The sequence below is a fragment of the Lepidochelys kempii genome, chromosome 1 (genome assembly GCF_965140285.1).
Source record: "Lepidochelys kempii isolate rLepKem1 chromosome 1, rLepKem1.hap1, whole genome shotgun sequence".
In the NCBI taxonomy this organism is placed as follows: Eukaryota; Metazoa; Chordata; order Testudines; family Cheloniidae; genus Lepidochelys; species Lepidochelys kempii.
The window spans coordinates 343,213,267-343,230,565 of NC_136380.1; the positions used below are offsets into that span (position 1 = coordinate 343,213,267).

Consider the following 17,299-nt stretch of genomic DNA (forward strand, 5'->3'; position numbering starts at 1 on the left):
AGAAGACGGGCCGCAGGATGGAGTTTCACTGGGGGACTGTCTCAGCACACACTGACAAGGGAGTATTTTGAGGATGGAAAGAGGCCTCTTGTTTCAACTAGCAGACCCCTATCTGAACTTACCGCGATCTGGCCACCTTCCTCCGACAGGTACAACTTGACGTCTCTCAAGGCGGCTAAGGCACATTGTCTGTAGCAGAGGAAGAGAGAGATGTGTTTCTTAAGTAATTAGAGATGCTTGTAAGACCCAGTGGATTGGTCCTAAAGAAGAAGCCTTAAAGTTCCAACTCCTCCTAACCTTCCCACAACCCACAACTCCTGGTATGTGCAAGGACTGACATCCCCTGATTGACGGTCCGGAGCTGTGCGGCCAAAAGCCCCTGTTCTGGCATTTACCGCGAGGCCACTGGCAAGTGGCTTCACATCCATGAGGTTTGCCCATTTTGCAGATGGGGACCCCAATCCTGATTTCCTGTGAGCGCCTGGTTAGATAACAGCTATAGCGCTCTGTGAACATGCAGCCACTCTGCAGGCTAAATATTATTCAACACCTCAATGGACAGTGGGTGGCCTTGCACTTTCTGGTGGCTCTGACAAGCTAAGAGGGAGCTGCACTCCGCTTTCTCACCACAGAACCACAAACCAGGAACGTCAATAGCCTGGCCTGGGGCGGGGGAATCCCTGGGCTCCAAGGACGATTCTCTCAGGGCTCGCTTTTCAGAAGTGCGGAGCCCCCTCAAAAGTTCAGCTGAAGTCAAAGGGAGCTGTGGGTGCTCAGCACATCTGAAAAAATCAGGCCCGAAGGCTCAGATCATCAAAGGGAACTAGTGCCTAAATCCCTTTCAGGATCCGGGCTTAAGCCCTGAATGAGAAACCGACAGAGAAGCTGGGTGGGGGTGAGGCAGCAGGGGAAATGTTAAGAGACCGGGTCGGATCGTGCTTCCAGTTACACTGCTCTAACTCCAGAGAAATTCTCTTCAAATCAGGGGGAAGGGTTAAATCCAATTTACAGCAGATTTTGGCTCAAAGAGAACGGGCGGCTTAACGGAACAAGACAACAGCAAACTTACTTCCGGACATTCATGCCCTCCTCGTTGTCGGGGCGGAAGAAGTCATAGGAGCTGTAATGCTTCACCGCCTCCCGGCGATACTCTCCCACGTTGAAAACTGCAAGGTGAAGGCAGGCAGCATTGGAAAGGGGACAGGTGGTATGTCCCATACACAGCTCAGCAGGCTCCAGGAGGAGCACGACAGTATGTACGGGAATCCATCCAGAGACTGGCAGGAAAAGGGTTAACCCTCTCTCTCTCTAACACCCGCACTACGAAAATAGCATCTCCAGCAGACATTCTCCAGGGATCCCAGCGACAAGGGTGTCAAACATGGCTGGGCCCAACAGCCCACTGCAAGGAGCTTCTGGCAAGTGCCCACACTCTCTGGACAGATCCGAGAGCCAGATTCACCCTTGGAGGAGGAGGCGCAAAAGGCTTTGGGAAATCCCTCATACAAGCCCTTTCGATAAACAAACCAAATGGGCTTGGCCCCCTCGGCGAAAAATTAACATCTCTGTAGCATCTCATCACTGGCAGGGGTAGGGGGCAGGCAGAAGCCACCATGCAGTCAGGATCCCCTCCCAAGGATCTCTCTCCCAGATGGATACAGAAGAGGGAGATCCTGTCAGGCTCAATCCATTGGAGTGTTTAACTCCACAGTCACGTCCCCAGTGGACCAGGGCACATATCTTCTAGCAGGAACCAGGGCTGGGGCCTCACCTTTTGTTGGGACGCCAATCCAATTGAGGTAGCGAGTCAGCTTCTTGGAGATATAGGTCTTCCCCCGAGCTGGAAGGCCAACCATAACGATCACAGTGGGGGAATTGGTAAGCTGCGGCCCGCAGGCTACAATGAGGGGAGAAAACACACAAGCAGCCATTATAATCCCTCAGCATCATCCCTGCGAGGTTTGACAAAGCAGGCATCAGGGCGCTTACTACTGCTCCAACATCCCCTCAGTACATCGACAGCAGGAGGAAATCTAATACCTCCCTCTTTAGTCTTCCTTCTCCCCACCAGAACAACTGGCGCCAGGCACTGAAGCCTCGAGTCTGCAAATTTGCTGACTCATTTTTGCAACAGGATCTGCTGAATGAACATGTCAGACTGAGCAGAGACGGGCAGCAGACAGCTCTGGGGTCACTGGGTAACGAAGCCTGATGCAGTGGCCTGACGAAACCAAGCAATACTTGAGACGTCACCTCTGTGACCTACAGTGCATGGGAAGTGGAAATCGTTAACTGACTATGAATGCACCCCTCTTCCCCTAAGCACTGACGTACCGGGAGGGAAGGCAGACAGTCTTACAGATGAAGCTCAATATTAGAAGACATGGTTCGACACCCAGCTCTACCACAGGCTTCCTGCATGACCTTGGTCAAGTCACATCACCCCTCTGTGCCTCAGTTTCCCCATTTATAAAATGAGGACAATAATACCTCCCCCACCTCACAGGGACACTGGTGGACTACTTCAATAAAGAGCTAGGGGAATTCAGGCTACAATGGTATGATTCATTATGTTTGGTTTGCTGGTTTGAAACACAAGATATTTCTCCTCAGAACCTGGTTCCCAGAAGCGTTACTCAGTGTCCGAGCTCTTCGGGACTTTAAGGGGCCGCCTCCTGCATATGACTTTCCAGCAATCTAGACCGTCTTCTATACAAGTGGTTAGTTCACTGGGATTCAAAAGGCGCTGACTGAAGCTGGTCCAACTGGTGCCAGCTTCATTTCTAGGCCTGCCGTAGCAGCAAGGAGTTCACGGATCACACGTGCCCGAGCAGAACGGGCACCTGGCTAACGCTCTCTGCTGCTGCCACGGCCAAGATGGCATCGCGCACAGGCGAGGGCATTCTGGAGTTGGGTGATTACAGCATCAACTTGCAGGCGGATGGGGTCAAGTTAAACCACTCCCAGTCCCCACTTTGTGACTTTGCTTCCTTACTCCACTCCCACAAGACTCAAGTGTTCTTGAAGTCCTTTCACAAGGAGGTGCTTGGGAGCACGGTGTCCTGAACATCCCAGGGACACAGGGAAGTGTAAACGTGCTTCACTGCAAGTGACTTTCTCACTGAAATGGCCTTTAGTTACTTCACTCCTGTAACAGAGTGCAAAACTGGTGCTCACAAATGCAAGGCACAGCAACACTAGCCAGACCTAGGCATAGGGCAGGCCTTGCTCAGACTTCTTTCCCCACTCAGCAAATATACCTCCATTGGGTCCTGCAGAACCGCCCTGCCCATTCTAGTCCTGTCTGTCTGTGCTCAGGAAGAGATCCAAATTAGGTACTGGATTTATGATGCGGAAAAAAATCCATGAAAGACTAAGATGTGACTGCTGCACTTAAACTTGCAGACATGACTGCAGGTCTCTAAAGCCCTGAAAGAGAAGGCTATAAACCCACTGGACAGTCCCTTCCAACCAGCTTTCTTAGAATGAGTGACAGCTTTTAACTTAACACAGACATGCAACTGACCACCCCCTTGAGCTTGAAAAAGGACAGAAATAGAATGATACACATTAGCTGCAGAGCTGTGGCCATTCAGAAAGTGACATTTAAGAATGAAATGGTCCATTACAGCCTCCACCGCTTACCACGTGTATAGAAAGCTATTTTGAAGCAGGTACTTTTTAAAATTTAAAGCCCGACCTGTGTCAATGGATTGAAATTCAGTTCAGAGAGGATATGAGTAAAACCACTGACACAGCAGCAGGTTAACTGTTAAAATAAAGATCCATCCTCTTTTAACCTAATTACATGACCAAAAAGTAGCAAGGATTCTGAGCCAAATTTCTCTCATATTTAGACATCTCCACCCCCAACAAGGTCTTAGAGTCCCGCTGCTCCACAAGGGAAGAGAAACTCATAGGACATGCTCCTAAACCTCAAAGGAAAGGACTGACACTTACACCAAGTATAGAAAAATGCAAGAAAGGATGACAGCTGTCATTGATGGCATAACAGAATCTGGATTATAGTTGCGTTCCTTAATGCTACTTGGCATCCCACATGCAAAACCTCCTGGTCTTCATGCTAAGCATAAAAAGAGCCTTAAGTAAGAGTCACCCATGGACAACTCAGAGTGAAGTTATCTGCAGTCGTCATTTTTATACACAAGCCTTTCACGGACATTTTCCCTCCATTCCTTACACACTGATAGTTCTGCCTAGTTTGTCAGCCTCATCAAGTTGCAGTGGGGGAGGTTTAGGTTGGATATTAGGAAAAACTTTTTCACTAAGAGGGTGGTGAAACACTGGAATGCGTTACCTAGGGAGGTGGTAGAATCTCCTTCCTTAGAGGTTTTTAAGGTCAGGCTTGACAAAGCCCTGGCTGGGATGATTTAACTGGGAATTGGTCCTGCTTCGAGCAGGGGGTTGGACTAGATGACCTTCTGGGGTCCCTTCCAACCCTGATAGTCTATGATTCTATGATCAGAATGGCATGCAAGGAGCGAATGTCTTTTGTGATTACAGCAACAAAAATAAACGTAATAACCACATAGAATGAAGCTGAGTATTGTGCACGCAATAAACAGGACTCCGATCTCATCCGGCGGCATCCGATCAATCTGGATCATGTGATTTGCTGAACCCCACCAATAGTTTTGGATAGTGCAAGCAAGAGGCAGATTGCTGAAAGGGAAGGGGGATGGGACTCGTCTCAAACTCGATTTGGGAGTCGCAGCCAAATTTAAGGGGTGTCGATTCCTTTCAGTGTCTACGTAAATTCCTGTGCATCTAGATCAGGACAGATTTCTACCGCCTTGCATCCAAAAAAAACCCCTAAAGCTATTGGAAAAAGGACAGCCTGGTACAAAATTATAGCAACAATGAAAAAGACCGATTATATCCTTGAGTCATTCCTCTTGCCAGTGCCTGATATAGCTAGCAGAGGACTGGATCTTAGCCAAGAGGGGGTCAACACTGAAAAAAATCCAAGAATGACAGAATGGTTAACTTTAATTAAAAAAAAAACAAAAACCTACACACAAGTTTTTCTTGTGCTAAGGAAAAAAAAATTAAGCAGGTCTTAAAAGACTCCAGTAAAATGCTAAAGCAAATCTGAAAAGAAAAATTAATTGGAGGGTCTGTTCAGCCTTCCTCTCCTGAATTACCATCTCGACTCTGGGGTCTGCAGGGCAGGATTAAAGGAGAGTTCCCCCAACTTTCCCATTTGAGCTCACCCAATCAGGGCTGCAGCTATTACAAGAGATTAGGGTGACCAGACAGCAAGTGTGAAAAATTGGGACGGGGGTAATAGGAGCCTATATAAGAAAAAGACCCAAAAATCGGGACTGTCCCTATAAAATCGGGACATCTGGTCACCCTACAAGAGATCCCCAATCCCAGACCTCAGGGCAGCATTGCAGGTGTTTCCCCATCTCTACACTCACACCAGCACTGCTGAAGTCTCACCATTGGCTAGAGAGGGTGAGAGATGAAAGAAGAAACTTAATTTGCTCCCTTCCCCCACAGCAGAAAAAAGATCCACAACCCTGAGCCAAGAGGAGTTTTGCCAAGCGTGCTCGACATTAAAAATAAATAGATACTTGAACAGAGAAGGGAACTGGACTGTTCGCTCCACTAAATATTTCATTATTCTTATACTCCAGTTAATTAAATCTGACCCTATAAGGATGACCATGCACATACACACAGGCAAATCTGCAAATCTGCGGGTCTGATCCTCAGAGGTCCTGGAGTCCGAGCACACACACTGCTCCCACTGACTTTAATGGGAGTTGCAGGAGCAGAGCATCTTCATTTGGAAATTTTTCCCTCAGATGCATTTTAAGGAAGGTCTATAAACTCAGGATTGGGGAGAGTCTCCTAAAGAGAAGTAGCAGCTGGGAATTGTATGTGTGCTTCCTTGTTAAGAACCTGATCTAAAGTCCACCAAAGTCAGTGAGAGTCTTTCAGTGACGTTTACGGGAACTCAATGAAAAACCTGGAAAGGTGCAAACCATGGAGCACATAAAATGAACCAAAGATTCAGCTAATCCTTTCTGGCCTCCACTAAAAATAATACATATTTCAGTGTAACCAAAACCAAGTTCCAACTGTAAAGAGGATTCAGCGAGGATCTTTAGAAGCACAAAAATGAGTGCAAACATTTCCCAATGTACCATGATATTCACCAAACTGTGTGAGTGGGGAGATCTCCTGCTACTACCAACCTGAGTTTAAAATAGAAAATCCCCCCAATCAATTTTTATTTTTACTATCTAAATAAAGACTAGGAGTACTTGTGGCACCTTAGAGACTAACCAATTTATTTGAGCATGAGCTTTCGTCAGACTAACACGGCTGTTACTCTGAAACCTAAATAAAGACTGTTAGTTTATGCCAAACAGACTGCAAGAATACAAGCTGCAAGATCACGACAAACAACAGAATGACACCGGGTTAGGAGGGGCTGCAAAAAAGGTGTGTGTAATATACCTGTCTAGACTTTTCTACAATGCATATATTTTATAAGAATATATATGCACATGTGCACACAGATTTATAGAGAGAGAGATAAAAACACTTTGGTAAAATTAGTGCATATAGCATTTCTATGGTGCTCTTCAGCATGGTGGGTGCGTGTGTTGGTATGTACTCTGGGACTTGACACCACAGAATTGCTTGCATGCGCACAACACACACAGTATACATATATTAGGTATATAATTGTACACACACACACACACAAAACATATGTAGGTACACATGCATGTTGAGCTAGGATGAAGGAAAAAAAAAGTACCAGCCATGCAACCTCAAATATTCCATGCACACCCCCCCTCTTGTAAAGTGAGTGGCTCTGCCCATTAAGCTGTCTGCAATAACTTGGCTTCACAGACTACGTGAGAGACGTGCAACTTGACAGAAATTTAATGGATCACCATCAAGAGGCGGGAGGAAGGCATCTTTTGACATCCATTCAATCTCTCCTAGCAAGAAGTCAGCCAAGGAGATGAATTTTTCTGCGTGTGTGCATATGAAATAATTAAAGCTGTTGGCCCAGGAAGCTTTTTGATGATGCTTAAAAGAGACACTATCACTCCCTGCTTTCCCTGGGATTACATGCTATTTGCATCAGATAAGAATCTCTATTGTAGCTCAGGATTTGCTCTGCAGTCTGGAGTGATGTTTGTGCTCCTTGTTTTACTTTTATGGAGCAGCTGCGGGAGGGGGGAGGGTCCTTGATGCCCAAATGAATCAAATTAAAGAAGTATATTCCAACAGATTATTAGGAATCACCCCCCAGGGGACCCATTCCATGTTAACACAGAGTAATTACAAACTCCATTATCACATCAACTAGCACTTCCAGGGAAGTCTTGATAAACCAAAATACATCACAAGCTCTCTCTCCCTCAGCAATTGAGGTTGATGACTGTGGAGTACCGAGTATAGGGCCATATCTGTTTTATAAGGATTTCTTTAAAAAGCCAAACACCTAAGTGGAGTACCCTGTAAAAGTCCCATCTGCTAACTATATAGTGAATTTCCCCAGACAGGAGACGTGCTATCCTGCAGAAATCAAGGTCCTGCTGCCACACAGATATGCAGCCTTCTCCATAAAGCTATTTCCTACTCAGTTTACTCTACACAGCTGACTGACAAAGGAAAGCAGGGGGTATCAAATCCCACACGTAGCCCTGTTCTGGGCAGACTGTACCATCTCTGACAGAAACCCAAGGGGTCGGTCTTTTTTTCTTATGCTTTTGCAACACTTGTATAATTTCTCCAGCCAAAAAAATCTCATTTAATTTGACTAGCAAATCCATTGGGAAAATATCACAGAGTTTTCTCTTTCGGACCAGAGGCCACATTTGTTTTCCTTATTTGTTGTAAAATCGCATTGGCATTCAAGACACACACACATCAAGACACACACTCTCTTACATATTTCATAGGCAAGAGAGCCAGCACAATCAGTGGCTGGTTTTTAACCCCAGCTGTTTAAAGGGGCAGTGTTTCTGGTCAAGGGTCACAAATGCACAAGCTACTTTGAAACGATAACACTTAGCTAAAAGACAAGACTAGTATCTCTGACTGCCCGAGTTACTTCTGTATCTTCCCAGAGTGCAGAATACAAGCAATCCTCACCTCACAACAGCAGTATTTGTGCAAAGGTTTCTAGAATGCTTATTTATCAAAGTTATGTGACTTGCATCTTTACAGCTTTGCTTACATATAAGTTGACCGACTCCCGAAAGGTCAAAATTTATATTTGATGCAGCAGCCCCAATATGATTCCGGTGTTTGCTTTTTTATTTTAATTGAATGGTTCTTTTTTTTTTGACCATGAGGCTTTCCATTCATGTCAGTTTTTAAAAAAATCAAATTATGAAGCTAATGTTTCAGCTTTATTATTCACACCACTTATCCCTTTCGCCTCCCTCCTAAGGGATCACAACCCGTCAGTTAACAAAATCAAGTCACTTATGCAGCTCGTTTTGCACATGGAAGCAAAGGTTGAGGGACTTTCCAGCGCTAAGTCTGCTCCCATTGAAGTCAATGGTAAAACTCCAAGCAGAATCAGGCTTTTGACAATCCCAGCCGAAATAAAACATGAGTGAAACGGGTTAACAGCTTGAGTCCTGTGTATCACCCCCCTGTAATCCTACATATAATTTTACAAAATTAGGTGGCATTTGCCAGGCCATCAGTACGTCAGGGGCTCTGAAAGTGGGTTAGAGAGATCAGCATTAGCATCCCCTGATAGGGTGGGTTGTCCTTTCAAATTTCTCTGTATTGGAGGAGCCTATTGGAAGCTAGGTGAAGGCAAACAGACAGGTGACCCACCACTCCGGCAGCAGCCAGCCACCGCCACTTGTCTCATGCTGAGAGAGGAACGCTATAGACTTTAGTTCTTGCTCAAGGCAATGGGACTTTTCAGTGCTACACCAGGGGAGAAACACTTTAATCAGCTCTCCTGGGGGAAGATCGGGGATGGTATGATGTAGTGTTGTTGTAGCCCTGTGAGCCCCAGGATAGTAGAGAGAAGGCGGGTGAGGTAGCATCTTTTATGGGACCAGCTTCTGCAGGTGAGAGACACGTGCTTTGGCGCTTACACAGAGCTCTTCTTCAGGGGATAGTCTATGAGGCTTAATTAATTAATGTTTATAAAGAACTTGGAGAGCCCTTGGTGCAAGGGGCTATAGAGATGCAGATTGGGAGTGCATCCTCTGCAGCTCCTTAACAAAGAGGAGAATTAGGCGCCGGGGTGTCTTTTGGAGGGAGGTGGGATTGCGCCGGGCTCAGATCTCCCTTATGGGGGAAGAAATGGGAACAACGAAGGAGGGAAAATGCGGCACCCATGCTCTCCCCCCTCCCTCTCCCACCCAATCCAGCAAGGCTACCCGTGGGGAAGCCACATCAGCCACCTCCCAGCACTACAGATCCCTGGTCCCGTCCCCTCCAATGCACTGTCGGATGCGGCAAACCCATGGCCACTTCCAGCCTGTGCGTCTCCCCCACCCCACCCCACCCCACCCCGGCACGGCGGAGACACGCGCCAGCAGCAGTCCCCGCCTCCAGCCATGCGTGCAGCCGGAGGCGGCGCGCTGCGGCTCGATCGGGGCTCGGGAGCACTTCGGGTCACCCGCGCGTCCGCCGCCGGCAGCACTGAGGGCGCGGAGACGCGGAACCACGGGCCGGAGACGCGCCCATGCCGGCGCCCAGCTCGCCCGGCGCACCGCGTGCAGCAAACCCCCCCCCCCCCCGTCCGCGGGAGCTGCGCCTCCCTGCTCAGCCTCACACGGGTGCGCTGCCCCGGGTCAGCCCGTCGGTGCAGACGTGGGAGTATGTTCCTCCCGCCGGAGGGACACACGGGACAAGCGGCCTGTCCAAATACAGGACCGCGCTTGATTTCTCGGGAAACGCCGTTCCCCGGAGCCTGGCCGGTATTCGCGCCTCCGGTGCCCGTTCCCACTGATCTCCAGTGCAATCGTCCGACGCCCCCGTGTACTCTTGCAAACAGCGCCCACGATCCCTTTTAAAATACGGGGTGATGCTCACCCCAAGGGATAAATCAATGACACCGAGGGGAGCCCCCCCCAGCATCCCACTCCCATCGTCTAGGAAGGCGTGTGGCGCACGCAGCTCCCCGCACGCCCACCAACTCCCGCAAAGACACCGCAAGTGAAATACACCCGTGGTGCATCAGCGCGCAGAGAGCCTGGCTCTGCTCTACCTAGGTGCGGGCACCGCTAAGGCTTATCCCTCCTCCCTGCCCCCCATTCCCACACATCTGTCCTCCCTCCGCCCCCCTCCCTCCCGCACTATACTCACATCTGCGGGGCAGCGCGGGGCGGTTATCATTGGGGAGCCAAATCTTCTGGATCCGGCTTTGGGTCAGCTCCATGGGCATGTTTATAACCAAGGTCGCTTTGCGCTCCGCGTCCGCCTTGGTGGATAGATGCACGGGAAAGAGAATAAAAAGGGGCTTTTTTTTACAAGCACCTGATGTCTTTACAGCTAGTCTTAAGGCTTCTGACCACGCAGTGATTGCAAAGTAAGGCCGGGACCCTGCCTGGCGGGGAGGGAATCCCAGCAGCGACTGAGAGTTAAAACCAGCGGCACGTGTTCCCCGGGACAAGAGGGCTCGATTCTCGCCGACCAGCCACTCTCACGCCCCTGCAACGCTGCTCGGCGGGCGGAATTTCCCCGGGGGCTTCCCTCTGCGGGAGCCGTTCGGGGAATGCCGGGGGGGACGGGTTCTTGGGAGCGTTCCTCCGCCTCCTGCCTCTCTCGTGTGAATGCCCCGGCTCCCACCTCGTCCCAGCTATTTCTGCGGCGAAAGACCGGCCGGCAAACCCTGCGTCACCCACAGCCCGCCCCTAGCCGGCAAGGGCGGGGGAAATTCTTTGCAGGCAGCAGCCGGCGTGGGAGAAGCAAACCCTGCTGCCGTCGCGTGGCGGCTAGGCGAGTTGCAGCCACCCGGGGGAATTTGCAATCAATTTTTTCTGAGACAAAGGACTCGCATCAGTGAGACAAGCTTGCAGAAAATCCATACATGGCACGGATAATCTACGCGACTCTAGAATAATGTTAAGAGAGCACCGTATCGCTCCCATGTATGCATGTTGTATACATTCTCGATCTAGCATTATATACTAGTCTGGGTGCAATAAATACCCCTGCATGCATATTTTATGCACACACTACGTGTATAATATATATACAGTACACGTTTATTGCACAGTCATATATAAAAATCTGGAAACGATAAGGGGAAAGTTCTCATATGCATTTGTATAGATGAAGGGGAAATTAATGTACTTTATAGTAGCTCTAAAATATGGCTACATATAAGTATTTTCACTGAACTGTATTGTGAATACACTAAATCCCAAATGGATTATTTCCCTGAGATGTACGCCAAATATCAATGGATTATTTCCCTGTATATTTTGTATACACAATGCACGGGGATGATCTCCTCCCTATTAAGGGGTGAAATATAAATGCAAAGATTTTGTATTTAAACCAACAAAGAAAAATCCCTGACTCTTATCCTTTTGCCGTCTGCCCCATTCAGGCTCCCGTAACCTTTATGCAACCGATCGGAGATCAGGAGCTTATTTTTTATAGTAAAATTATATTTTATATTTAATATCGATCGTTTCCCCTCCTAATGGAAAGCCAGGCTGCATTTCAGCGCGTGAACTGAGTTTTGCACACACCCCCCTTGGGGCTCCGGGAAGCGACACAAAAGGCAAAAGGCAGGCAGAGGTGTGGGCTGCCGGCTGCAGGCACGTCCCTCACGTTCCGCATGACTCTGCGGGGAAGCCTCAGCCCTAGCTACAGACGCTCCTTTCATCGCAGCTGGATGCACTTGCTGCGGCTGGGAGACGCAGCCCTAGGAAGCAGCTGGCGCTGGGACCGGTTCGCTCTCCAGCCCTCCCGTGGGCGCAGCTCTTCCGAGCGGGGCTTGCTGGCTGCCAGGCGGCTAGGAAACTTCAGGACTCAAGATTTAGTTCAGTTTGGCTGTTACAGTAGGAGCAGCGCGTTGTGCTAGGCACAGTACTCCCGCTGGTCCAGCAGCCCTGTATTAACAGCATAAGCTACTGATGGGATGCTTTTATTAACAAGCATAGTAATTTACACAATACAATAGTCAGATTAATGGGGGGGAAAGTCACTCGTTTCTAATATCCAGGGATTAAGGACACAACCTGCAGGGACCCAGGACCTAGGCCCTGTGAAGTGCTGAGCACACTTCATACTCATAGAAGTCAGCGGAAATTTTGGGTCTCTCTCCCCCAGGGGACATAGGAGCTTACTCCAAAACCCATGGAAGGGGGTTCTTCTATGGACGTTGGGTCAGGCCTAGAATGACTAAGGCAAGAGAGAGCTTTTGTGCACAAGAATAAATCATGAGCTTGAGGGGGGAGGAGAAGGATAAACTCTTAATATTGTCCTTGGCAAAGTTAATTCCCTGCAGGATTAAAGGCTGATTATGGTTAGATTCCAGGGAATGACCTATAGGGCCCATTAGCTTGGTGCTGCCAGGTCATTATTTCACAGGAAAGGCAATGCACCAGGCTGGGTAAGGTTAATGTTTAAATTGACAGATTTTTATCTGATGGCCAGATTCCTGCAGTTTAAAACAATGCTTCCAGGCTAGGGGATGTACCACAACTGCCTTAATAAAATCAATCCCAGGGTGGCTGAAATAAATTAACATAGCAAATAAAGATGTGACGATAAAATTATGGAAGAGCCAGAAAAATATACCCCAAGCTTGTAAGTGGCATGGCCCCAGCATTCCCAAAGCTGCTTCATTTGGGAATGATGGGGCAGATCCTTAGCTGGAGTAAAGTGTCATAACTCCATTAAATTCAGTGGAGCTATGACCATTTACACCAGGTGAGGGTCTGCCCCCATTCATCTACTTCATTGATGTAGAAAGTTTAGAAGCCGTGAGGAACTCAAGACGTGGTGATAAGCACAACATAAACACGTTGACAACCAAACACACCACAGGTGTTAGATGCTACATTATAGCCCCTTATGCAATACTGGGAGTCATGAGTCTGCTTTAACCGTTTTTAACATACCTATCGTGCTTGAAAACTAAGCCATTCCAAGAAATTGGCACCACAACATTTAGAGTGTTAACTAGTTTCTTACACTATATAGTGCACCCTTGATTTCTGGAAGTAAATCTCTATATTGTTGTTACAAATATACAGCAAGAGCATATACTTGGCCACAATTTTACTTTGCAATAAATATACAATCACCCATGTATAGGTAGCCTTGATTGAGTAGATTAAAATGCAAGGTCCCAAAAAACACTCGGGGGGGGGGGCAGGAAATCCAAGTACGGGAGTTGGGGAAAAAAATCCAAAAGGGCTTGGCTGATAAAAAATAAAATTATATGTCAAGAGCAGAGAGAGTTGTTACAAAATCTGGAAGTGGGAGACCCTGTAGATCAAACAGATATTACAATATACAATTTATGTACCAACCATCCTTGATATAGCCACAGGATACAGGTAGAATCATAAAATCATAGGTTTAGAAGGGACCGCAAGGGTCAGTCTAACCCCCTGCCAAGGTACAGTACAGCTGTACAGCCTCTGATTTGGTTGTACCCATAGAGGCAAAGGCATTTAGTTTTCTCCATTCCATCAGTGAGAGAATTTCTCATGTCAACTTTCTCCAAGGAGTCACAATGAGTTTCACGGAAGAGTTTAGTTGTGTCTGAATTGCAATGGGCTGAGATGCTGCTGCTAGCGTAGAGCAACACCAGGTCCACTAAAGTCTGTAGTTTTGCTCCTGATTTAAAGGTGACTTGAGAAGGCAGGAAAATGTGTTCATGCCTTTATCCGATGATGTATAAACTTTCTCCTTCTGCTTGTTTCTTTGCTTGAAAAATTCAGATCTTGTGATGCCACACTACCCCGGAAAAGGATTAAGGTGGCTGCTGGAGAGAGGGAGGTGTTAAGTAACTTGACAGTCCACACTTAAAGGATAGTTAAGCTTGATTGGCAAACACCTACAGAAGATGAACAGAAGCTAGACAGGAGAAAGCAGGACTGGTATAAGGCCAGGAAGAGGGTAGAAGGAGGCTGCAGTGTGGAAGCCTGCAGTCAGTCTCTAGGTTTAGAGAGGGAAAAGGAGGAAACTCAGAGAGGGAGTAGAAGTCCTGCACACAAATTTGACATCAGCAATTATAACATTCAAAAACCAGTAGGAGAACAGTGGCAATTCTTCAATAAAAAAAACTTCAAAACCAGACTCCAAACGTGAAACTGCAGAACTGGAATTAATTTGCAAACTGGACACCATCAAATTAGGCCTGAATAAAGACTGGGAGTGGTTGGGTCATTACAAAACCTACACCTAATTTCCCCCTACTGTTACTTCTTGTCAACAGTTTGAAATGGGCCACTTTCATTACCATTACAAAAGTGACAGGTTTCAGAGTAGCAGCCGTGTTAGTCTGTATCCGCGCACACACATACAAAAAAGTACTTGTGGCATGCATCCGATGAAGTGAGCTGTAGCTCACGAAAGCTTATGCTCAAATAAATTTGTCGTCTCTAAGGTGCCACAAGTCCTCCTTTTTATTTTTTTTATTACAAAAGTGATTTTTCCTCCCTTGGTATCCTACTGTTAATTGAATTGTCTCATTAGACTGACCTCCCACTTGGTAAGGCAACTCCCACCCTTTCATGTGCTGTGTATTTATACCTGCTACTGTATTTTCCACTCCATGCATCTGATGAAGTGGGTTCTAGCCCACGAAAGCTTATGCCCTAATAAATTTGTTAGTCTCTAAGGTGCCAGAAGGACTCCTCATTGTTTTTGCTGATACGGACTAACGTGGCTACCACTCTGAAACCAGAAACCATATAGTGACCTGGCCAGAGGGCCGAGTCACCGAGGAAGTACCACAAGTCCTGGAGCATGAACAGGGCCGCAGCCCACGAGAGATGAAAAAGGGGTCTCAGACCAGGCAGAGCTATTCCCCAGATACAGCCACAAGCAGGCCACCCCAGTGGTGAGCAGAGAACACGGTGACACTTATATATCCTGTTTATCCGGGAAGACTTGTGGATGACTGGAGAACTGGTAGGATAATGACATCACAAGTACCAAGGAAATGAAACCTGATTGAATTAAAATCAGATTCCCCCTTCAATTAGGCTCCATAATAATTATTGGCCAAGATTTCCCAAAACAGGAGCCTAAAGTTAGGTTCATACTTAGGCACCTAAGTGACCTGATTTTCAAAGGTGTGAGCACCCAGCTACACCCGCTGAGTCAAATTGAGGATATGTTCATTGGTGTTTATGCAGCATTCAGATGCTACGATGGTTTTGGTCACCTAAGTAAACAGAACATAAGGAAAAGCACTAGACAGGAGCTGTTTTACAGCACCTAAAGTGCAGTGGTAAAAAGCACAGCTTCTTATACACCAACATGCTTATCACGCTTGTAAGTAAACTTCACACACCGCTTCCCCAATTCCGGGGCCACGAGTTGTTTAGTTAATTCCCTTTTATGAGGGCGAGAGACTGGAAGTCACTTAGCAGTGGCCATCTGTGTATTACTCAGGACTGCGTGTCAGGCGGCCCGACACGCAGCGTTCCCTGCATGTCACCCAAGGTGAGGGATGCCTCTATCAAACAGAAGGGAAAAAAGCCAGTTCTCTGTGGACTGCAGAGCCAGAGGGAATGGACAGGATCTGGCTGTAAAGAAAGATGCAGAGGGAGGAATACAAACAACAAAAGGCATTATGGGATATTCAGAAAGGAAAGAATCGTGTGATTTTGACCCAAAAGGCTTCCTGTCCATTGGTCAGCCAAATCCCACCATTTAAAAAAATGGTACTACTAAAGGACTTAGCTAGAGATTGGTCTAGGTGGCGCTTTATCTGCGAGGAGGCTACATCCCTTTAGGATTTGCCATGCTGCTGCTCCAGAAATAAAGACAGGTTTCAGAGTAACAGCCGTGTTAGTCTGTATTCGCAAAAAGAAAAGGAGGACTTGTGGCACCTTAGAGACTAAGACTTTAGATAAGCTATTACCAGCTGGACAGTGGGGTGGGAGGAGGTATTGTTTCATATTCTCTGTGTATATATAAAGTCTGCTACAGTTTCCACGGCATGCATCCGATGAAGTGAGCTGTAGCTCACGAAAGCTCATGCTCAAATAAATTGGTTAGTCTCTAAGGTGCCACAAGTCCTCCTTTTCTTTTTCCAGAAATAAAGTTACCCTGCACAGGGTTCTTATCCTTCATCAGTTCACATACAACACTACAGCCGTTTTGTACTGCCGCAGCTAGGGCCCTGTATCTTGGAAATTCCATCTATCCATCCAGGGGATTATATAGCCTTCATCACTATAGCACTGAGTGCTTCCAAGATCAGAGCTAGAGGTACTTGGGCAGAGCTGTGCAGGGTCCAAAACTGGAGTAGCAGGGGGTGTTGCGGCTGAGGATATGTGCGCACTGGCGGAGTTTGGGGAGTGGATGGGATACTTGCATAGCATCTCCACATAGCAAGCAAGGAACTAGCATGCACTAGACTAGAGTGAGTTGTGCTATCAGGAGAAACAAATGTACTTACTTTTTAAATTAAACAAGCACATTTGCATTTAAAAAGTAGCCTAAACCAGGCAAGAATCGAAAGGAAGAACATGTGTGGAATCTAAGAGAAAAACAAGGACCTCTTGTCAACCATAGACAGCAGGGCCTGGAATTACAGTACACTACCACCATTTCCATTAGACATCTCCCTTTACTGGCTTTAGGAATTTAAAATTCAGCATGTGAAATTGGCTTTTGGCTGCAATGTCTCTACACAGGAGCGTTTCCGGTGTAGTTATTTTTGTGGGGGTGGGGGGTGGGCAGTCATTTTGGTCTATTTTCACTTAAGGGGGGGGGGATTCTATGCATGATTTTGGTGGATTTCAGATGCTTTTTAGTTACTATCAGATTATACCAACATTACTCACATTGAGTAATACCTTCCCCTTCAAATAGCCCCAATGAAATCGGCACAGTTAAGCATGGCAGATAAACCAGGGTTCCTAGCCCTGTTGGAGAGAGAGGGAATTGGAAATGCCTTTAAATAGCTCTCGGCCAGTAACCTTTTAGTTCTGATCTCCTCAGTAATAATCTCTCTCCTTTCTCTTTTTATTTAAGGATGCTCTTGTCCTGTGGATTATTACTACAGTAAAATGCTCTGTGCCTGAGATTTTTTCAATCCCTATGGCAGCTCTGGACAACAATTCACGTT

At 47.1% G+C, this 17,299-nt stretch overlaps 1 protein-coding gene across 7 annotated transcripts in view; it reads right to left on the bottom strand.

Annotated features, from left to right (window-relative positions):
• PFKFB3 (6-phosphofructo-2-kinase/fructose-2,6-biphosphatase 3) overlaps positions 1–17,299 on the bottom strand; it is a 101,092-nt gene that overhangs the window by 49,663 nt on the left and 34,130 nt on the right. For 5 of the 7 annotated variants that reach the window (XM_073328839.2, XM_073328840.2, XM_073328844.2 and 2 more), the window contains exons 1-4: positions 10,336–10,512; positions 1,772–1,897; positions 1,070–1,166; positions 123–189 (exon numbers count right to left, since the gene is read on the bottom strand). In XM_073328839.2, the coding sequence (XP_073184940.1) occupies positions 123–189; positions 1,070–1,166; positions 1,772–1,897; positions 10,336–10,414 (369 nt within the window). In that variant the 5' untranslated portion in view covers positions 10,415–10,512. Of the gene's footprint in view, positions 1–122; positions 190–1,069; positions 1,167–1,771; positions 1,898–10,335; positions 10,666–17,299 lie in introns of those variants that run through there. The other 2 variants (XM_073328843.2, XM_073328838.2) reach the window with 2 other exon arrangements.